The 23994-nt window shown below is 42.6% G+C and overlaps 1 protein-coding gene across 1 annotated transcript; it reads right to left on the bottom strand.

The window, feature by feature from the left end:
- Positions 1-1839: 1839 nt before the first annotated feature.
- On the bottom strand, positions 1840-7701 carry LOC116354518 (tissue factor pathway inhibitor 2-like). Its single transcript, XM_031795151.1, has 5 exons — positions 7429-7701; positions 7018-7188; positions 6614-6703; positions 3079-3252; positions 1840-2492 (listed from the first exon to the last, which is right to left on the bottom strand). The coding sequence occupies exons 1-5, from the start codon at positions 7502-7504 to the stop codon at positions 2377-2379; spliced, it is 627 nt and encodes a 208-aa protein (XP_031651011.1). The 5' UTR covers positions 7505-7701; the 3' UTR covers positions 1840-2376.
- Between the last annotated feature and the right edge of the window lie 16293 nt (positions 7702-23994).

The raw sequence follows: 23994 nt of genomic DNA on the forward strand, positions 1-23994 counted from the left end.
ATAGACTTTCAACCAATATTATGGTGACTGAATATTGCCTTAGAACAACAGGCTTATGCAGCATATGAGGTAAAGGGTCTGATAACTCATGAAATGGACTGATTTGCACATGGGATCCATGGTTCTCTACATAAAAGTAATTTAAATAAAACAGTGAATTACCAGTAAATTGCCTAACCCATTGTTCTGCCACTAATACAGTGGCCTGACTAGAAACTCATCGCACAGCTCGAGCACTCTGAGTTCGAACTCAGAGGGTTTTTTATGTGATTAAACTTAGGAACGGTCTTTTCTGAAATGCGTATTTTTTTGTTGTTGACAAAAGCGAGGAGTGGAAACTTCAAAGTAACAATTTACATACAACTATGGGAACATTTCCATTCCCTCTAAATCCTTCTTAATGTTTCCTCCATTTCTGGTCAATGGGTGTTCAATTGGATTGGAAGAATTGTGTCACTGTTCGCCTACTTTCCAACGCTAGCATTCCGTCACCTCATCTAAGGACAGGGAGATAGATAGGTATATTTGGGACCCGATTCAGGAAACTGGGCATATGTGGCAAGTCACGACTTCACGTAAAAAATATATTTTTATCAACATGAGTTATTTGGCAGAAATGCCTTCTAGAACATGTGAACTTCCATGTGCCTTAATAACAAACTTGTATGCCATCTGTAAATACGAATAAAATTGTTAAATTACGAGCCGAATCCAGGTGGTGAGTCACATTTATGACATCCTCTCTGATACCACATCCTCGGTAATGGATGATTTACCCTGAAGTCCTAATAGAGTACCAGCCAGACATATTGCACGTTTAGTATTTATATCCAAGCTGAATGGGCTGGCAGTTACCTTTTGAGGACTTCCATAAATATGTATAGCCTCCGAATCACAGAGCTACAGCTTTTCTTTAATGGGATGATTGAATAAGGGGGAAAAGCACAGGGCAGGTACAATGGTGGGGGTGAAAGAAAGGCTACAAGGTTGTTTTATGAAACTCCACATGAGAAGATTTATTAAACTTTTGTCATGTCTTAGATGGTACAGAGCAACACTGAAAAGAAGAAAAATATGCATGTGTACTGATTCTGCTGCCAAAACTAATATTTACACATTAAATAAAAATGCATGAGCGTGAACAGAACACGTTGTTACTTTTCTATTGAGTTGGTTTCTCAACAGAAACTTGCAAGTTAGGGTTCATGTCAAAACAACAAAATAGATTGGACATGTCATGTTATTGTATATTGGGTGGGAATGTACCTGCAGTTGTGTCAGTATTCTGTATCACAGATTACATTGTTGTGTTGACTTTCCGATACTGTATATACAGACTCTGGTAAAGAGGTTAATGTAAATATAGTTTGTTGACTTCCTTCTAAGGCCAGCAAAGTAATGAATGTGCTGCCATAACTCTCTCCATCTAGTTGTTAAGAGCATTGGGCCAGTAACGAAAGGTCGCTGGTTCGAATCCCTGAGCCGTGCTGGTGAAAAATCCGAGCAAGGCACTTAACCCTAATTGCGCCTGTAAGTTGCATTGGATAAGAGCGTATGTAAAATGTAATGGTTGCTACCCTCCTCTAGTCCGGCTGTTCTGAAGGGGCTGAAAATAACCCAGTCAAAGCAAGATAAGAGAAAGTTAAAGATTTAGGGTGGAAAGGAAGTGGGATAGGGAGAGAAACAGGTATCAAGCTCTTGGATGAGAAGGGGCATGGTGACAATACAAGCATACATGAAAAAAGAGGACACACATTCAGTTCTTATTCCTGTTTAGTAACAGGATTATATTTAGAGGCAAAGTGGAATTTCAGGACAAAAGGGAGAAAAGCAACTGAGTAGTGTACAGACAAAAATGTCTTGAGTTATTTTATTATATCCATTATGTCATGGTGTGAAAACTTAATATAAAGTTAAGCAAAGGTTTTTGTTAAAATGTACTATGTTGAAAACACAAAACAATACATAAATTATTTAGCTAATATTGCTTAACAATTTAAACAGTGCCTCAGTATAACTTCATCATAAATGGTGGAAAACTGTAAACTGTTAAAATATTTAAAAAAAAATCTAAAATACATTAAACAAATTCTATAAAAATATATTTTTACATTGTATGATAGTTGCCATGGTAAATGTATACTACAATACAAACTGTCTTGAGAAACGTACTCAGCAAAAATACTGCTGGTGTAGGTCGATTCACATTTGATTGATTGGTTTGCTATTTTCAACTATGCATCACAATGAACCATTACAGACAAGGCAGTGCAAGTAGCAAGTCAATTATGGTGCAGTAAGAAAAATACAATTCAACATGTCAATGATAGTTCAATTATAGTCAATTCATGTGCCCCTTTGAATAAAATCACTGAATCAAATTGTTGACCATTTAATATTGTTATTAGGCTTTATTCTAATACGGTTTTTGGAAGTTGTTCTCATCATGCCTGCTCTTCTGCCTGTTTTTCTGCTTATCCATGGTTTCCCAGCTGAAACAAAGAAAATGATATATCATCATACAGGTCATTATTACATCCCAGTAAGGTGCAGAACGTTCCGTTTGCATGCTGGTGGGCAGGGAGACCCTCAGCTCTGCTAAAACCTTCTAAAACTATTGAAAACTATGTGCAGATTAACCTAAACCACACATACCTGTCAGATATAATACACTTTTATTTTACTCAAATATCCAATTAATGTGGCCAATATTGAGAGATTGAGATGTAATCCAGCTGTTTTGGGCACTGTACTTCATTGAAAGCTGGCCGCGCTTAATCCCCAGTTAGAAAAGAACAAAATCATAAAGCATGTTACTTATAAAGTTATCCAAAGTTGGTTGCTGAGCTGGCAGATGTAATAAGTCTATTGGTCATTATATTCAAAAACACCCCCTCCCTTCCTCCCAGTTATATCTTCAGATAAACAGAGAACACTGTGTGTGTGTGTGTGTGTGTGTGTGTGTGTGTGTGTGTGTGTGTGTGTGTGTGTGTGTGTGTGTGTGTGTGTGTGTGTGTGTGTGTGTGTGTGTGTGTGTGTGTGTGTGTGTGTGTGTGTGTGTGATGACCACTATCATACCTTTAGCACAGATGTCCATGCAGCTTTGTCTGGATATAAAGTTGTTGCTGCTTCCTCCACAACCTGAATAGATGAACTGCTCACACATCCTGGAGGCTGAGTTGTAGTAGTAGCGCGGTATAGATGCAGCACATCCTCCTTTATCCAGGGGATCCAGGCAGAGCACAGGAGTAGCTGTCAAGCACATAAAACAACTATAACAACTCTGGGAGAGAGTAGGCTACTCTTCAGCTAACATTAACCAAGACACTCATCTCTGGTAGTCTGTAACCTAGCCTGGGTGCCAGTCTGTTTGGTAATGTAACCTAGCCTGGGTGCCAGCCTGTTTGGTAATGTAACCTAGCCTGGGTGCCAGCCTGTTTCTGATGTGTCGCCAACTCCTTATGGAACTCTCATGCCAAACATGACAAGGAGTGACCAGGAGTTGAACAGCTAAATAGATGGGTAACCAGGCTACATCTCTAGTTTCTTAATAACGTAAGTAGATATAAAATTGAAAGAGGATACTGGATGGAATCATTTAAGAATAATATTGTTATAGAAAAACAGGACAATAGGCAGAGAGTAGGCTACTCTTCAGCTTGCTTCGTCTCATTTTCCACCGAGAGGCTGATCCCCGGCTTCTGAACATAAACAGACGCACAACTGAGAGAAATGTATGGAATAATTTCAGGACAACGACTGAGAGAATTAAGGCACTGGGATACTGTGTGACTCTTGAGTATAGTATTGATAAAAGAGACTGTTAGAGTGTCAGGATTGGTCCTTTTTGTACTGGTCCTTCTTAGTTTTTTTTGTTTTGTATCCCCTTTTTCTCCCCAATTTCGTGATATCCAATCACAATCTCGTCTCATCACTGGAACTCCCCAACGGGCTCGGGAGATGCGAAGGTCGAGTCATGCGTCCTCCGAAACATGACCCGCCCAACCTCGCTTCTAAACACTTAACTTGTAAGCCAGCCGCACCAATGTGTCGGAGGAAACACTGTTCAACTGACGACCGCGGTCAGCCTGCTGGTGCCCGGCCCACCACAAGGAGTCGCTAGAGCGCGATGAGCCTGGGATCGAACCCCAGGCTGTAGTGCCTTAGATTTCTGCGCCACTTGGGAGGCTGGTACTGGTCCTTCTTTGAGTATAGTATTGATTAGAGGTCGACCGATTCATTGGAATGGCTGATTAATTAGGGCCGATTTCAAGTTTTCATAACAATCGGAAATCGGTATTTTTGGACACCGATTTGGCCGATTAAAAAAAAAATATTCTTACACCTTTATTTAACTAGGCAAGTCAGTTAAGAACACATTCTTATTTTCAATGACAGCCTAGGAATTGTGGGTTATCTGCCTCGTTCAGGGGCAGAACGACAGATTTTCACCTTAACAGCTCGGGGGATTCAATCTTGCAACCTTACAGTTAACTAGTCCAACGTTCTAACCACCTGCCTCACGAGGAGCCTGCCTGATACGCAAATGCAGTAAGCCAAGCTAAGTTGCTAGCTAGCATTAAACTTATCTTATAAAAATCACTCAATAAAATCAATCACATTCACTAGTTAACTAGACATGGTTGATGATATAACTAGTTTATCTAGCGTGTCCTGCGTGGCATATAATTGATGCGGTGCGTATCATTGCTCCAATGTTTACCTAACCATGAACATCAATGCCTTTCTTAAAGTCAATATAGAGAAGTATATATTTTTTAACTTGCATATTTAGCTAAAAGAAATCCAGGTTAGCAGGCAATATTAACCGGGTGAAATTGTGTCACTTCTCTTGGGTTCATTGCACGCAGAGTCAGTGTACATGCAACAGTTTGGGCCGCCTAATTTGCCAGAATTATACGTAATTATGACATAACATTGAAGGTTGTGCAATGTAACAGGAACATTTAGACTAATGGATGCCACCCCTTAGATAAAATACGGAACGGTTCCGTATTTCACTGAAAGAATAAACCTTTTGTTTTCGAGATGATAGTTTCCGGATTCGACCATATTAATGACCTAAGGCTCGTATTTCTGTGTGTTATTATGTTATAACTAAGTCTATGATTTGATTGAGCAGTCTGACTGAGCGGTGGTAGGCAGCAGCAGGCTCGTAAGCATTCATTCAAACAGCACTTTCGTGCGTTTTGCCAGCAGCACTTCGTTGTGCGTCAAGCATTGCGCTGTTTATGACTTCAAGCCTATCAACTCCATAGATTAGGCTGGTGTAACCGATGTGAAATGGCTAGCTAGTTAGCGGTGTGCGCTCTAATAGCGTTTCAAACTTCACTCGCTCTGAGACTTGGAGTGGTTGTTCCCTTTGCTCTGCATGGGTAACGCTGCTTCGAGGGTGGCTGTTGTCATTGTGTTCCTGGTTCGAGCCCAGGGAGGAGCGAGAAGAGGGACGGAAGCTATACTGTTACACTGCCAATACTAAAGTGCCTATAAGAACATCCAATAGTCAAAGGTAAATGAAATACAAATGGTATAGAGAGAAATAGTCCTATAATTCCTATAATAACTACAACATAAAACTTCTTACCTGGGAATATTGAAGACTCATGTTAAAATGAACCACCAACTTTCATATGTTCTCATGTTCTGAGCAAGGAACTTAAACGTTAGCTTTCTGACATAGCACATATTGCACTTTTACTTTCTTCTCCAACACTTTGTTTTTGCATTATTTCAACCAAATTGAACATGTTTCATAATTTATTTGAGGCTAAATTGATTTTATTGATGTATTATATAAAGTTAAAATAAGTGTTCATTCAGTATTGTTGTAATTGTCATTATTACAAATAAAAAATATATTTTTTTTAAATCGGACAATTAATCGGTATCAACTTTTTTTGGTCCTCCAATAAATCGGTATCGGTATTGAAAAATCATAGTCGGTCGACCTCTAGTATTGATCCGTGGAGGCTGCTGAGGGGAGGACAGCTCATAATAATGGCTGGACTGGAGCAAATGGAATGGCATCAAACGCATGTGTTCAATGTATTTGGTACCATTCCACCTATTCCGCAACCAGCCATTACCACGAGCCCGTCCTCCCCAATTAAGGTGCAACCAACCTCCTGTGGTATTGATAGAGATGACCTTTAGAGCGTCAGGGTTGGTCCTTTTGTACTGGTCCTTATATCCAGGTTCAGTTCCTGATTACTCATCAACTATTGCATGTCATCATGGCCAGAATTTTGATGAGGATGTGGCTGGTTGCAATCAAATTGCCAAATTTCATGAAAAAGCTTCCTCTAATCTTGTTTCTACATCATTCCAAAGTAATACAGCGTTAATAACACAATAGAGTGAACACCTTTATTTAACTAGGCAAGTCAGTTACAAACAATTCTTATTTGCAATGATGGCCTACTCTGGCCAAACCCCGACGATGCTGGGCCAATTGTGCACCGCCCTATAACCCATGCTCAACACTGGATGTGGAAATGTTTTCCCTATTGTGGTCTACAGTACTCCATGCAAGACAACAGGTCCTTAAAGCGGTTCTCGTTGCCCTGACAGCCTCCGTAGACGAACCACTCACACTGCATGGTGGTCATGTTGAAGAAGTAGCTCGGGATATAGGCCTCACAGCGACCCGCCTCTTTCTGGTACGTGCAGATCTGGGGGACCTCTGGTGGGGTGGAGAAGGTGAAAAGAAACACATTCTTATAGGAACTATTGAAAAATGTAATGGGTCACATTCTATCGTCTTTTATCCTGAATTGGTTTGGATTTCCATTTCAAAACCACAAAACTTGTCCAAAAAAGTGCTGTCGGCTATATGTTCATACAATTCATGACTTAGAATTGTTTTGATGACATAAAATAAATGGCCTATAGTCTAAATAAAAAAATAAAACTGAACTTGATGAATATTTAAATGCAAAGAAAAACTACTGAGAATACCACACAAAAACAGACTTGTATAAACAAATAAAAACGTACTTGGTATTCTAAAACATGCTTTCTGACACGCCAGAAAACTCTTGAAGTTGTTTGCATTCCCATTGCACCCTCCATAGACAAACTCTTCGCATTGTTGAGTGAAAGTATTGTAGTAGTAACGTTGGATATATACCTTGCAAGGTCCCTCATCTACTTGAAGTAGACACACCTCTGAAATGAGCAGAAACACACAACATCAACACTATTGCTGGCTGCAAAATTAGGTCAAGGAATCTCTGAAGTACAGATTCATGTCGACAACAACTTTATCACTACTGAAAAGTCATGAGCCAACGCCCATCGATTGATTATGATTGCAAAGTATTTTGGCGTCGAGAAAAACGAATAAAATATTAATGTGGCTATTACCAGTTACGGTATTAAAAAATACATACAATCATTTTTCTTTACCTTGTTTCGGTGAAAATGCAACAACGTAACAAAAAGAGCATGAAAGGATCAGAAAAATCAATGAACTGCGCTCCATTGTTGTAGATTTTTCCCAAGTTCAATTCTCCTAACTCTTCTAACTTTTCGCACCATCAGTACAGCCATTTATACTCTTGTAAACACTTTCCCAAGTGGCTCGAGGGGCGGGCTATAATGGCTAATTTCCATACAAACCCGAAGTAGGAACGACCTGATTAATGTTTTGATCTGCATCATAGACAACGTCACGTTCATACACTGTTGAACTAATAACGCAATATGTCAACCGTCCTTCATCGTGCGCAATAGATACGGTCCAAACATTGATGTGGAAAGAGACTACAATAAATGTAGGCAGCTTGGGAATGAAAACTATTATGGGAGTATCATGAGAATAAGGATTTGTTAACAGATTTATGACCATAACATAAACATATGACAATGTTAATTATTGTTTTTCTTCTAGTTTATTTAACTTGTGAAGTCAGTTAAGAGCTAATTCTCATTTACAATGAAGGCCTACCCCGGTCAAACCCCTGCGGCTGCCCTATGGCACAGCCCAATCACAGCCAATATGATTCAGCCTGGATTCGAACCAGGGACTATAGTGGCGCCTCTTGCACTGAGATGCAGTACCTTAGACCGCTGCACCACTCACTTTGCAAAGTGGTTTCTAGTAATTAATTATAACAAATTATTAGATCTAGAATTTGAGAATTTATTTATTAATGGGCGACAGGCTTTTAACGTTCTATTCGGTTCATGTTTAAGCCCTAAATCTAATTCAGATAAATGAAATTCAAATCAAATCAAGTGTAGCGAAATGCTTGTGCTTCTAGTTCTGACAATGCAGTAATAACCAACAAATAATCTAGCTAACAATTCCAAAACTACTACCTTATAGACACAAGTGTAAGGGGATAAAGAATATGTACATAAAGATATATGAATGAGTGATGGTACAGAGCGGCATAGGCAAGATACAGTAGATGGTATCGAGTACAGTATATACATATGAGATGAGTATGTAAACAAAGTGGCATAGTTAAAGTGGCTAGTGATACATGTATTACATAAAGATGCAGTAGATGATATAGAGTACAGTATATACGTATACATATGAGATGAAGGGGTATGTAAACATTATATTAGGTAGCATTGTTTAAAGTGGCTAGTGATATATTTTACATCATTTCCCATCAATTCCCATTATTAAAGTGGCTGGAGTTAAGTCAGTGTGTTGGCAGCAGCCACTCAATGTTAGTGGTGGCTGTTTAACAGTCTGATGGCCTTGAGATAGAAGCTGTTTTTCAGTCTCTCGGTCCCAGCTTTGATGCACCTGTACTGACCTCGCCTTCTGGATGATAGTGGGGTGAACAGGCAGTGGCTCGGGTGGTTGTTGTCCTTGATGATCTTTATGGCCTTCCTGTGACATCGGGTGGTGTAGGTGTCCTGGAGGGCGGGTAGTTTGCCCCCGGTGATGCGTTGTGCAGACCTCACTACCCTCTGGAGAGCCTTACGGTTGTGGGCGGAGCAGTTGATACAGCCCGCCAGGATGCTCTCGATTGTGCATCTGTAGAAGTTTGTGAGTGCTTTTGGTGACAAGCCAAATTTCTTCAGCCTCCTGAGGTTGAAGAGGCGCTGCTGCGCCTTCTTCACAATGTTGTCTGTGTGGGTGGACCAATTCAGTTTGTCTGTGATGTGGACGCCGAGGAACTTAAAACTTACTACCCTCTCCACTACTGTTCCATCGATGTGGATAGGGGGGTGTTCCCTCTGCTGTTTCCTGAAGTCCACAATCATCTCCTTAGTTTTGTTTGACGTTGAGTGTGAGGTTATTTTCCTGACACCACACTCCGAGGGCCCTCACCTCCTCCCTGTAGGCCGTCTCGTCGTTGTTGGTAATCAAGCCTACCACTGTTGTGTCGTCCGCAAACTTGATGATTGAGTTGGAGGCGTGCGTGGCCACGCAGTCGTGGGTGAACAGGGAGTACAGGAGAGGGCTCAGAACACACCCTTGTGGGGCCTCAGTGTTGAGGATCAGCGGGGTGGAGATGTTGTTGCCTACCCTCACCACCTGGGGGCGGCCCGTCAGGAAGTCCAGAACCCAGTTGCACAGGGCGGGGTCGAGACCCAGGGTCTCGAGCTTGATGACGAGCTTGGAGGGTACTATGGTGTTAAATGCCGAGCTGTAGCCGATGAACAGCATTCTCACATAGGTATTCCTCTTGTCCAGATGGGTTAGGGCAGTGTGCAGTGTGGTTGAGATTGCATCGTCTGTGGACCTATTTGGGCGGTAAGCAAATTGGAGTGGGTCTAGGGTGTCAGGTAGGGTGGAGGTGATATGGTCCTTGACTAGTCTCTCAAAGCACTTCATGATGACGGAAGTGAGTGCTACGGGGCGGTAGTCGTTTAGCTCAGTTACCTTATCTTTCTTGGGAACAGGAACAATGGTGGCCCTCTTGAAGCATGTGGGAACAACAGACTGGGATAGGGATTGATTGAATATGCCCGTAAACACACCAGCCAGCTGGTCTGCGCATGCTCTGAGGGCGTGGCTGGGGATGCCGTCTGGGCCTGCAGCCTTGCGAGGGTTAACACGTTTAAATGTTTTCCTCATGCCAGCTGCAGTGAAGGAGAGTCCGCATGTTTTAAAAAGTTATTTAGTCTGCCTGGGAGCAAGACATCCTGGTCCGTGACGGGGCTGGTTTTCTTTTTGTAATCCGTGATTGACTGTAGACCCTGCCACATACCTCTTGTGTCTGAGCTGTTGAATTGAGATTCTACTTTGTCTCTATACTGACGCTTAGCTTGTTTGATTGCCTTGCAGCGGGAATAGCTACACTGTTTGTATTCGGTCATGTTTCCGGTCACCTTGCCCTGTTTAAAAGGGTAAGGTGTGTGTGTAAATAGTCCACACACTCACTACAAAATATTGCCTTGTCTCTAAGGAAGTGATACAGTATAAAACTTTAACACATTGAGCTTATGTCATTCTTTATTTTGTCATAGTCCCCATCACATCTGGATGTTTGCCAATAAAAAAACCAATCACAACTCTGGGCATCCATGCAGGATCTGCCTTGGTGAACTTTATTAGCTTTTCTCTTTACATCAATAGAAATGTAAACCGTTGGGAACTCTAAAAGGTATGAAGATACATGTTTAAAAAAGGACCAACTCAGTGGCCTTGTAGTTAGTGTCCACCCTGAGATCGGAAGACTGTACAAATATGGCCCAATTCCTCTCAAGCTGCCTCAACGCTATGAGCCGTTCCGGCTTGCACATGCCAAGGCTTGTGCAAGGCTACTTAGCTTTCAACAAGGAGAGTGGAGTGAGAAAATGTCATATGAGCTGCTTTATAATGTGTCCTATTTCTGTCCTAACAGACAACTGGTTCCCTGGATGCATAAAAACAACAACACTCTCCCCCTCATTGAGATTTTGTCCTTTGATAGACCCCTACTAAATGTCCATGAATTATAATCCACCAGTGGAGGCTGCTGAGGGGAGGACGGCTCATAATAATGGCTGGAATGGAGTAAATGGAATGGTATCAAACACGTCAAAGATGTGGTTTCCATGTGGTTGATAACATTCCATTGACTCCATTTCAGCCATTATTATGAGCTGCCTCCCCTCAGCAGCCTCCACTGTAATTCACATAATCATTCAAATACATTGTTGCTGCAGTATTCTTTTCCTGCTGTAGTAAACTGTCTCAAGTTAAGATCCTACATCTGTACCTGACCTGTATTTGATAGAATATTGAATAAGAGTCTTGGTCAAAGAAGAAAGGCCTATTTCCTAATACATATCAATTACATAAGTAGAGAACTATATCCCATAATGACAAAGCAAAAACAGTATTTTTTAAACAATTTTGCAAATGTATTAAAAATGAACAAAAATTTGCTTATTTACATAAGTATTCAGACCCTTTGCTATGAGACTCGAAATTGAGCTCAGATGCATCCTATTTCCATTGATTATCCTTGAGATTTTTCTAGAACTTGATTGGAGTCCACCTGTGGTAAATTAAATTAATTGGACATGATTTGGAAAGGCCCACCCCTGTCTATATAAGGTCCCACAGTTGATAGTGCACGTCAGAGCAAAGACCAAACCATAAGGTCGAAGGAATTGTCCGTAGAGCTCCGAGACAGGATTGTGTCAAGGCACCATTGAAGGTCCACAAGATCACAGTGGCCTCCATCATTCTTAAATGGAAGAAGTTTGGAACCACCAAGACTCTTACTAGAGCTGGCCGCCCAGGCCAAACTGAGCAACCGGGGGAAAAGGGCCTTGGTCGGGGAGGTGACCAAGAACCCGGTGGTCACTTTGACAGAGCTCCAGTGTGCCTCTGTGGAAATGGGAGAACCTTTCAGAAGGACAACCATCTCTGCAGCATTCCACCAATCAGGCCTTTATGGTAGAGTGGCCAGACAGAAGCCACTCTACAGCAAAAGGCACATGACAGCCTGCTTGGAGTTTGCCAAAAGGCACCTAAAGGACTCTCAGACCATGAGAAACAAGATTCTCTGGTCTGATGAAACCAAGATTGATCACCTTGCCTGAATTCCAAGCGTCATATCTGGAGGACATGGCACCATCCCTATGGTGAAGCATGGTGGTGGCGTCATCATGCTGTGATGATGTTTTTCAGCGGCAGGGACTTGGAGACTAGTCAGGATCGAGGGATAGATGAACGTAGCAAAATACAGAGATCATTGATGAAAACCTTCTCCAGAGCGCGTAGGACCTCAGACTGGGGCGAAGGTGAAGAGGACACTCTGGTCAAACACATCGCAGAAGACAAGAACCCATTCAAGGAGTTGAAAGGTGGATGTGTCATCTGCTGAAGAGGACAGGAGTCAGAACAGACAGTGGAGCTTTTCTTTCACTGATTAGACCCTCTCTAGTGCCCAAGGACATGCCCCCTTCCTAGGAAACATAGCTGGATCACCAATAGCTAACCGAGAGGAGATGGTAAAAAAACAAACAGATGTAAATACATCTAAATCTCATGAAACCATGTAAATGAATCCTTCTAGATTGTGATCCCTCCTTGGAGTGATGCAGGAAATAAGGGTTGTTTTTGGAATGATTGTCAGAGGTTTGTTGGATGGTTTATATTGTCAGTAAAGAGCTTGTCTCCCATGAGACTGTCTATAGTCTGAGTGTGCACCATCTGTTTCATTATTGGACAAAACCACAGTAATTAAATGAGCTTGTTTACAACTACAAGTCACACCGAATGTTGTGTGAAAGACAGAGTACTTTTACAGGCTTATAGACACATGCTTATAGACACAAGATGGTATTGACAAATCTGCCATCAATGGGGGAAAAAGTAGTTATGAAAGTAAGGAACATGTATGTTATGGGTAGCTCACCTGAACATCATGAAATCCCCCTTTCTAGCCTACAGCTTTCTAATATGTCTGGCATGGCCTACTACTGCATTTATGCCACGTTGAAAACAACTGGGAACTCGGAAGAAATACGAAATCACATCATGACGTCAGTGATCTTCAGGTCGGAAAGACGGATCTCTCCCAAGAACACAGTGGCCTCCATCATTCTTAAATGGAAGACATTTGGAACCACCAAGAGTCTTCCTAGAGCTGGCCGCCGGGCCAAACTGCACAATTGGGGGAGAAGGGCCTTGGTCAGGGAGGTGATCAAAAACCTGATGGTCACTCTGACAGAGCTCCGGAGTTCCTCTGTGGATATGGGAGAACCTTCCAGAAGGACAACCATCTCTGCAGCATTCCACCAATCAGGTGGAAGCCACTCCTCAGTAAAAGGCACACGACAGCTGCCAAAAGGCACCTTTTGAGAAACTTGTTTCATGAGAAACAAGATTCTTTGGTCTGATGAAACCAAGATTGAACTCATTGGCCTGAATGCCAAGTGTGACATCTGAAGGAAACCTGGCACCATCCCTATGGTGAAGCATGCTGGTGGCAGCCTCATGTTGTGGTGATGATTTTCAGCGGCAGGAACTGGGAGACTAGTCAGGATCGAGGGAAAGATTAACGGAGGAAAGTACAGAGAAGATCCTTGATGAAAACCTGCTCCAGGGCATTCAGGACCTTAGACTGGGGCAAAGGTTCACCTTCCAACAGGACAACAACCCTAAGCACACAGCCAAGACAACGCAAGAGTGGCTTCGGGACAATGTCCTTGAGTGGCCCAGCCAGAGCCTAGGCTTAAATCCGATCTAAGATCTCTGGAGATCTGAAAATATCTGTGCAGCAACGCTCCGCATCCAACCTGACAGAGCATGAGAGGATCTTCAGAGAAGAATGGGGGAAACTTGTCATACACAAGAAGACTCGAGGCTGTAATTGTTGCCAAAGATGCGTCAACAAAGTGCTAAGTAAAGGGTCTGAATACATATGGAAATGTAACATTTCAGTTTTCAACAACAACAAAAATTATTGTGCAGAAAATTCTACAAACCTGTTTTTGCTTTGTTGTTATGGAGTATTGTGTGTAGATTGATGAGGGGGGGGAAAACTATTGAATCAATTTAATTAATCAATTTAATTTAATCTGGCCTCTGCCTTGCTTGTGCAATGACCCCCCTCCTGAAGCGTCTTGCCAATCGCCATCATGCAAAAGCTAGTAATTCGGTGGCGCAACTGGCGACACTTCAGGCTGAGGATAGACCCATGTGTTACACCCACATCCAAGAGGACCTGTCAATCACAAGCCTTGTGGGCATGTCCCAGAACATCGATTTCCCTTCTTGCAATACAGAGGGCAAGATATATTTCTGTGGTTTGGCATGTCATTGTGGATTCACACTGTCATTGTTTATAAAGGATTTCAAAACACTGTAGCTGAGTGGTTTGTTAGTTGTGTCAATGTTTTTGTCCTCTAAATTCGAGGTCGACCGATTATGATTTTTCCACGCCGATACCGATTATTGGAGGACCAAAAAAAGCCGATACCGATTAATCAGACGATTTAAAAAATATATATTTATACAACACTGAATGAACACTTAATTTAACTTAATATAATACATCAATAAAATCAATTTAGCCTCATGTAAATAATGAAACATGTTCAATTTGGTTTAAATAATGAAAAAACAAAGTGTTGTACAAGAAAGTAAAAGTGCAATGTGTGCTATGTAAGAAAGCTAACGTTTCAGTTCCTTGCTCAGAACATGAGAACATATGAAAGCTGGTGGCTCCTTTTAACATGAGTCTTCAATATTCCCAGGTAAGAAGTTTAAGGTTGTAGTTATTATAGGAATTATAGGACTATTTCCCTCTATACCATTTGTATTTCATTAATCTTTGACTATTGGCTGTTCTTATTGGCACTTTAGTATTGCCAGTGTAACAGTATAGCTTCCTTCCCTCTCCTCGCTCCTCCCTGGGCTCGAACGACAACAGCCACCCTCGAAGCAGCCTTAACCATGCAGAGCAAGGGAAACAACCACCCCAAGGCTCAGAGTGAGTGAAGTTTGAAACACTATTAGCGCGCGCCAACCATTTCACTTTGGTTACACCAGCCTCATCTCGGGAGTTGATAGGCTTGAAGTCATAAACAGCACAATGCTTGACGCACAACTGAATGTTTACGCGCCTGCTTCTGCCTACCACGGCTCAGTCAGATACTTAGATACTTAGATACTTGTATGCTTGTATGCTCAGTCAGATTATATGCAGGATACGCTAGATAATATCTAGTAATATCATCAACCATGTGTAGTTAACTAGTGATTATGATCAATTGTTTTTTATAAGATAAGTTTAATGCTAGTTAGCCACTTACCTTGGCTTACTGCATTCGCGTAACAGGCAGTCAGTCTCCTTGTGGAGTGCATTGAGAGAGAGGTAGGTCGTTATTGCGTTGGACTAGTTAACTGTAAGGTCGCAAGTTCGCATTCCCCGAGCTGACAAGGTGAAAATCTGTCGTTCTGCCCCTGAACGAGGCAGTTAACCCACCGTTACTAGGACATCATTGAAAATAAGTGTGTTCTTAACTGACTTGCCTAAAAATACAAAAATCGGTGCCCAAAAATACCGATTTCCGATTGTTATGAAAACTTTAAATCGGCCCTTCCGATTAATCGGTCAACCTCTACTCTAAATACCAAATTGTGAAATGGTCTGCTTAAATGTGCCTCCAAACATTTGTTGGATATGCATTGCCTAATCAATATAATTGAATAATTTCCAATTTTGTTAGTAGTATCTTATGTGTTTTCCTGAATTACTATACAATAGAGATCAGGGCCCGTATCCACAAAGCATCTCAGAAAAGGTCCTTGAAATCCTGTTAACAGTCTGATGGCCTTGAGATAGAAGCTGTTTTTCAGTCTCTCGGTCCCAGCTTTGATGCACCTGTACTGACCTCGCCTTCTGGACGATAACGGGGTCCTTAGTTATATTATTTATTTATTTAACCTTTATTTAACTAGGCAGGTCAGTTAAGAACAAATTGTTATTTACAATGACGGCCTACCAATAGGCCTCCTATTTAAAATAAATGTAATATAATGTGGTGTACAGCAGGTCAGCTCTCCAGCTAGGACTAAATGGGGCTGGTGAGTAATCAAGGGCTGATTGCTCACTAGCTGTACGAGTCCCATAAAGCTGACAGAAGGGTAGCACACAGGAGAGAGACTGGGGGAAGAAAGGACTCCTGGGGACGGTTCCAGCCGTAACAGGAGAGAGTTCAGTTTTTGCTCTCCACTGGATACAGCAAGACGCAAAGCCCAGAAGACGGTATCCCGGAGAGGGTCTCTTGGGGGAGACCTATTCTTTTCTTTTGAACTATTAGGTTAATAAACACCTTTGAAACTGAGCAAATCCTACTTTGTCCGTGTCTGATCTATGTAAACGTTTTCACCCAACCTCCTGGTCTGCCACAATAAATATAGGACAACACACACATCACGACAAGAAAGACAACAACACTACATAAAGAGAGACCTAAGACAACAAATTAGCAAGGCAGCGACACATGACAACACAGCATTGTAGGAACACAACATGACAACATGGTAGCAGCACATTGCATGCTACAAACATTATTGGGCATAGACAACAGCACAAAGGGCAAGAAGGTAGAGACAACAATACATCACACAAAGCAGCCACAACTGTCAGTAACAGTGTCCATGATTGAGGCTTTGAATGAAGAGACTGAGATAAAACTGTTCAGTTTGAGTGTTTGTTGCAGCTCGTTCCAGTCGCTAGCTGCAGCGAACTGAAAAGAGGAGTGACCCAGGGATGTTTGTGCTTTGGGGACCTTTAACAGAATGTGACCAGCATTTATTTAACTAGGCAGGTCAGTTAAGAACAAATTGTTATTTACAATGACGGGTGTTGTATGTGGAGGATGAGGGCTGCAGTGGATATCTCAGATAGGGGGGAGTGAGGGTTTTTACAAATAATCATCAACCAGTGGGTCTTGCCGACGGGTATACAAAGATGACAAGTTTACAGAGTATAGAGTGCAGTGATGTGTCCTATAAAGGAGCATTGGTGGCAAATCTGATGGCCGATTGGTAAAGAACATCTAGCCGCTCGAGCACCCTTACCTGCCGATCTATAAATTACGTCTCCGTAATCTAGCATGGGTAGGATGGTCATCTGAATCACGGTTAGTTTGGCAGCTGGGGTGAAAAAGGACCGATTACAATAGTGGAAACCAAGTCTAGATTTAACTTTAGTCTGCAGCTTTGACATGTGCTGAGAGAAGGACAGTGTACTGTCTAGCCATACTCCCAAGGACTTGTATGAGGTGACTTACCTCAAGCTCTAAACCCTCAGCGGTAGTAATCACACCTGTGGGGAGAGGGGCATTCTTCTTCTTCTTACCACACTACATGACATTTGTTTTGGAGGTGTTCAGAACAAGGTTAAGGGCAGAGAAAGCTTGCTGGACACTAAGAAAGCTTTTTTGTAGAGCATTTAACACAAAATCCGAAGAGGGGCCAGCTGAGTATAAGACTATCATCTGCATATAAATGGATGAGAGAGCTGCCTGAGCTATGTTGTTGGTGTAAATTGAGAAGAGCATGGGGCTTAGGATCGAGCTTTCGGGTACTCTCTTGGTGACAGGCAGTGGCTGAGACAGCATATCTTCTGACTTCATATACTTCACTCTTTGAGAGAGGTAGTTAGCAAATCAGGCCAAAGACCCATCAGAGACACCAATACTCCTTAACCAGCCCACAAGAATGGAACGGTCTACCGTATTGAAAGCTTTGGCAAAGTCAATAAAAATAGCAGCACATCATTGCTTAGAATCAAGGGCAATGGTGACATCATCGAGGACCTTTAAGGTTGCACTGACACATCAATAAACTGAGCGGAAACCAGATTGCATACCCGAAAGAATACTATACACACTATACACACTATACACATCAAGAAAGCCAGTCAGTTGATTATTGACAAGTGTTACCAACACTTTTGAGTAACAGGGCAAAATAGAAATAGGCCTATAACAGTTAGGCTTGATCTCCCCTTTAAATAAAGGACGAACAGTGGCTGCCTTCCAAGCAATTGCAACCCTCCCAGAAAGAAGAAACGGTAAAAAGGTTGGAGATAGGCTTAGCGATGATAGGGGCAGCAACCTTAAAGAAGAAAGGGTATAAACCATCTGACCCAGATGTTTTTTTGGGGTCAAGTTTAAGGAGCTCCTTTAGCATCTTGGACTCTGTAGCAAAAAAAAAAAGGGAAAAAGAGGGAGAAGCATTGGGTATATTTGCATAAGAAGGAGTGGGAGATGAGGAAATGTTGCACAGGCAAGGAGGCATGGCTTAACATTATATATATACTGCTCAAAAAAATAAAGGGAACACTTAAACAACACAATGTAACTCCAAATCAATCACACTTCTGTGAAATCAAACTGTCCACGTAGGAAGCAACACTGATTGACAATAAATTTCACATGCTGTTGTAAAAATGGAATAGACAACAGGTGGAAATTATAGGCAATTAGCAAGACACCCCCAATAAAGGAGTGGTTCTGCAGGTGGTGACCACAGACCACTTCTCAGTTCCTATGCTTCCTGGCTGATGTTTTGGTCACTTTTGAATGCTGGCGGTGCTTTCACTCTAGTGGTAGCATGAGACGGAGTCTACAACCCACACAAGTGGCTCAGGTAGTGCAGCTCATCCAGGATGGAACATCAATGCGAGCTGTGGCAAGAAGGTTTGCTGTGTCTGTCAGCATAGCGTCCAGAGCATGGAGGCGCTACCAGGAGACAGACCAGTACACCAGGAGACGTGGAGGAGGCCGTAGGAGGGCAACAACCCAGCCGTGCAGGACGTTTGGCATTTGCCAGAGAACACCAAGATTGGCAAATTCGCCACTGTGCTCTTCACAGATGAAAGCAGGTTCACACTGAGCACATGTGACAGAAGTGACAGAGTCTGGAGACGCCGTGGAGAACGTTCTGCTGCCTGCAACATCCTCCAGCATGACTGGTTTTGGCGGTGGGTCAGTCATGGTGTGGGGTGGCATTTCTTTGGGGGGCCGAAACAGCCCTCCATGTGCTCGCAAGAGGTAGCCTGGCTGCCATTAGGTACCGAGATGAGATCCTCAGACCCCTTGTGAGACCATATGCTGGTGCCACGTTGCACCACAGACTGTCCAGGATTTGGTGGATGCTTTAGTCCAGGTCTGGGAGGAGATCCCTCAGGAGACCATCCGCCACCTCATCAGGAGCATGCCCAGGCATTGTAGGGAGGTCATATAGGCACGTAGAGGCCACACACACTACTGAGCCTCATTTTGACTTGATTTAAGGACAAAGTTGGATCAGCCTGTAGTGTGGTTTTCCACGTTAATTTTGAGTGTGACTCCAAATCCAGACCTCCATGGGTTGATAAATTTGATTTCCATTGATAATTTTTGTGTGATTTTGTTGTCAGCACATTCAACCATGTAAAGAAAAGAGTATTTAATAAGAATATTTAATTCATTCAGATCTAGGATGTGTTATTTTAGTGTTCCCTTTATTTTTTGAGCAGTGTATATATACATAAATACACAGATATACAGTTGAAGTCGGAAGTTTACATCCACTTAGGTTGGAATCATTAAAACTCGTTTTTCAACCACTCCACAAATTTCTTGTTAACTAACTATAGATATCTACTTTGTGCATGACAAACAATTTTCCAACGATTGTTTACAGACAGATTATTTCACTTATGATTCACTGTGTGACAATTCCAGTGGGTCAGAAGTTTACATACACTAAGTTGACTGTGCCCTTAAACAGCTTGGAAAAATGCAGGAAATTATGTCACGGCTTTAGAAGCTTCTGATAGGCTAATTGACATAATTTGAGTCAATTGGAGGTGTACCTGTGGATGTATTTCTAAGCCTACCTTCAAACTCAGTGCCTCTTTGCTTGACATCATGGGAAAATCCAAATAAATCAGCCCAAAAATGATAGACGTCCTCAAGACTGGTTCATACTTGGTAGCAATTTCCAAATGCCTGAAGGTACCACACATCTGTACAAACAATAGTACGCAAGTATAAACACCATGGGACCACGCAGCCGTCATACCGCTCAGGAACGAGACGCGTTCTGTGTCCTAGAGATGAACGTACTTTGCTGCAAAAAGTGCAAACAATCCCAGAACAACAGCAAAGGACCTTGTGAAGATGCTGGAGGAAACAGGTACAAAAGTATATATATCCACAGTAAAACAAGTCCTATATCGACATAACCTGAAAGGCCGCTTAGCAAGGAAGAAGCCACTGCTCCAAAACCACCATAAAAAAGCAAGACTACGGTTTGCAACTGTACATGGGGACAAATATCGTACTTTTTGGAGAAATGTCCTCTGGTCTGATAAAACAAAAATAGAACTGTTTGGCCATAATGACCATCGTTATGTTTGGAGAAAAAAGGGGGGTGCTTGCTAGCCGAAGAACACCATCCCAACCGTGAAGCACATGTGGATATATTGAAGCAACATCTCAAGACATCAGTCAGGAAGTTAAAGCTTGGTCGCAAATTGTTCTTCCAAATGGACAATGACCCCAAGCATACTCCCAAAGTTGTGGCAAAATGGCTTAAGGACAACAAAGTCAAGGTATTGGAGTGGCCATCACAAAGCCCTGACCTCAATCCTATAGATCATTTATGGGCAGAACTGAAAAAGCGTGTGCGAGCAAGGAGGCCTACAAACCTGACTCAGTTACACCAGCTCTGTCAGGAGGAATGGGCCAAAATTCACCCAACTTGTGTGGGAAGCTTGTGGAAGGCTACCTGGACCATTTGACCCGAGTTAAACAATTTAAAGGTAATGCTACCAAATACTAATTGAGTGTATGTATTCTTCTGACCCACTGGGAATTTGACGAAAGAAATAAAAGCTGAAATAAACATTTCTCTCTACTATTATTCTGACATTTAACATTCTTAAAATAAAGTGGTGATCCTAACAGACCTAAAACAGGGAATTTTTACTAGGATTAAATGTCAAGAATTGTGAAAAACTGAGATTAAATGTATTTGGCTAAGGTGTATGTAAACTTCTGACTTCAACTGTGTATATCTCAATGGAATAGTTGTAAGCACTTCATAAGCTCTATATAACTCCATTATAAGCCCATCTATAGCAAAATGAGCCCTAACAATATGAGAGTAGCACTCAAGAGTGGCGCCGGAGAAGGCAGATGTTTTACTTGCCCCCAACTGTTTGTGATTTTTGTTTGTTTATTTACATTGTTTGTAACTTGTTGTTTTACTTATTTTGCAGATAATATTGCCGCTACCATCTCTTATGACCTAAAATAACTTCATCAGGACTGTGATTACTCACCAAGGACTGACAGAATCCTTTCATTCCTTTAATGAGTCGGACGAGGCCGACGTGAACAATATACTGCTTTCTCGGGAATAGGCCCAGATCCCCGTGATTTGCTTGAAGAGGAGGAGGAGAAAAAAGGGCCGGAGGGCGGGCTGCCATCTGAGAATTCGTAGGCGATCGAATAAACCCCCACTTCCTTCCATTCTGCTAGCAAACGTGCAATCTTTGGACAATAAAATAGATGACCTATGGGGAAGATTAAACTACCAACAGGACATTCAAAAATGTAATATCTTATGCTTCACGGAGACGTGGCTGAACGACGACACCATCAACATACAGCTGGCTGGTTATACGTTGTACTGGCAGGATGGAACATCGGCATCTGGTAAGACAAGGGGCGTCGGACTATGTATTTTTGTAAATAACAGCTGGTACATGATATCTAAGGAAGTCTCGAGCTATTGCTCGCATGAGGTAGAGCATCTCATGATAAACTGTAGACCACACTACCTACCTAGAGAGTTTTCATATGTATTTTTCTTATCTGTTTACATACCACCTCAGTCAGAAGCAGGCACTGAGACAGCATTGAATGAGATGTATTCCGACATAAGCAAACAAGAAAACGCTCACCCAGAGGCAGCGCACCTAGTAGCCGGGGACTTTAATGCAGGGAAACTTAAATCAGTTTTACCAAATTTCTATCAGCATGTTAAATGTGCTACCAGAGGAATAAAAACTCTGGACCTTCTTTACTCCACACACAGAGATGTGTACAAAGCTCTCCCTCGCCCTCCATTTGGCAAAACTGACAATAATTCTATCCTCCTGATTCCTGCTCACAAGCAAAAATTAAAGCAGGAAGCACCAGTGACTAGATCAATAAAAATGAAGCAGATGCTAAGCTACAGGACTGTTTTGCTAGCACAGACTGAATATGTTCCGGGATTCCTCAGATGGCATTGAGGAGTACACCACATTAGTCGTTGGTTTAATCAATATGTGCATCGATGACGTTGTCCCCACATACCCCAACCAGAAGCCATGGATTACAGGCAACATCCACACTGAGCTAAAGGCTAGAGCTGCCGCTTTCAAGGAGCGGGACTCTAACCTGGAAGCTTATAAGAAATCCCTCTATGCCCTCCGACGAACCATCAAACAGGCAAAGCTTCAATACAGGACTAAGATCAAATCGTACTACACCGGCTCCGATGCTCGTCAGATGTGGCAGGGCTTGTAAACTATTACAGACTGCAAAGGGAAGCACAGCCGAGAGCTGCCGAGTGACACGAACCTACCAGACGAGCTAAACTACTTCTATGCTCGCTTCGAGGCAAATAACACTGAAACATGCATGAGAGCACCAGCTGTTCTGGAAGACTGTGTGATCATGCTCTCCGCAGCCGATGTGATTAAGAACTTTAAACAGGTCAACAGTCACAAGGTCGCAGGGCCAGACGGATTAGCAGGACGTGTACTGCGAGCATGCGCTGAGCAACTGGCAAGTGTCTTCACTGACATTTTCAACCTCTCCCTGTCCGAGTCTTTAATACCAACATGTTTTAAGCAGATCACCATAGTGCCTGTGCCCAAGAACACTAAGGTAACCTGCCTAAATGACTACCGACCTGTAGCATTCACGTCTGTAGCCATGAACTGCTTTCGAAAGGCTGGTCATGGCTCACAACACTATTATTCCAGAAACCCTAGACCCATTTCAATTTGCATACCGCCAGATACACAGATGATGCAATCTCTATCTCTATTGCACTCCACACTGCCCTTTCCCACCTGTACAAAATAGAGAATGAGAATGCTATTCATTGACTACAGCTCAGCGTTCAACACCATAGTGCCCTCAAAGCTCATCAATAAGCTAAGGACCCGGGGACTAAACACCTCCCTCTGCAACTGGATCCTGAACATCCTGACGCCACCCCCCCAGGGGGTAAGGGTTGGTAACAACACATCCGCCACGCTGATCCTCAACACAGGGGCCCCTCAGGGGTGCGTGCTCATTCCTCTCCTGTACTCCCTGTTCACTCATGATTGCAAGGCCAGGCACGACTACAACACCATCATTGAGTTTGCCGATGACACAACAGTGGTAGGCCTGATCACAGACAAGACAGCCTATAGGGAGGAGGTCAGAGACCTGGCCGTGTGGTGCCAGGACAACAACCTCTCACTCAACATGATCAAGACAGAGGAGATGATTGTGGACTACAGGAAAGAGGACCGAGCACGCCCCCATTCTCATCGACGGGGATGCAGTGGAGCAGGTTGAGAGCAATTGAGATTGCATCATCTATGGATCTGTTGGGGTGGTATACACATTGGAGTGGGTCTAGGGGGGATGGGATGGTGGAGTTAATGTATGCCATAACCAGCCTCTCAAAGCACTTCATGATTACAGAAGTGAGTGCTACAGGGTGGTAGTCATTGTGTTTATGTGTTCTGTGCAGAGTATGGAGGCCTGGGTCTGGACTTCAGCTACAGTATAGCCGTGTCAGAGGAGCTGGGTAACATCCGCTGTGGAGGCATCCCCATGGCCATCGGAGTCCAGACTGATATGGCCACACCTGCCCTGGCCAGGTAATGTATATGCACCCATCTGGCCCATAGACATGTTATTTTCATTATGAGCCAATCAAGCAAGTCATTTCATTTGTATTTTGTATAATATTTTAATAGAGGAAAGTAAAGACATACAATCAATTGCACA

The sequence above is a fragment of the Oncorhynchus kisutch genome, linkage group LG17 (genome assembly GCF_002021735.2).
Source record: "Oncorhynchus kisutch isolate 150728-3 linkage group LG17, Okis_V2, whole genome shotgun sequence".
Classification (NCBI taxonomy): Eukaryota; Metazoa; Chordata; class Actinopteri; order Salmoniformes; family Salmonidae; genus Oncorhynchus; species Oncorhynchus kisutch.

Bases quoted from the DNA above. Each gene is read 5' to 3' on its own strand.
- LOC116354518 (XM_031795151.1), bottom strand. From the start codon at position 7,504: ATGGAGCGCAGTTCATTGATTTTTCTGATCCTTTCATGCTCTTTTTGT. The intron at 6,704-7,017 runs GTACGTTTTTAT...CCACCCCACCAG, and splicing joins AGCATGTTTTAGAATACCAA to AGGTCCCCCAGATCTGCACG. The intron at 2,493-3,078 runs GTATGATAGTGG...TCTTTGTTTCAG, and splicing joins CATGGACATCTGTGCTAAAG to CTGGGAAACCATGGATAAGC.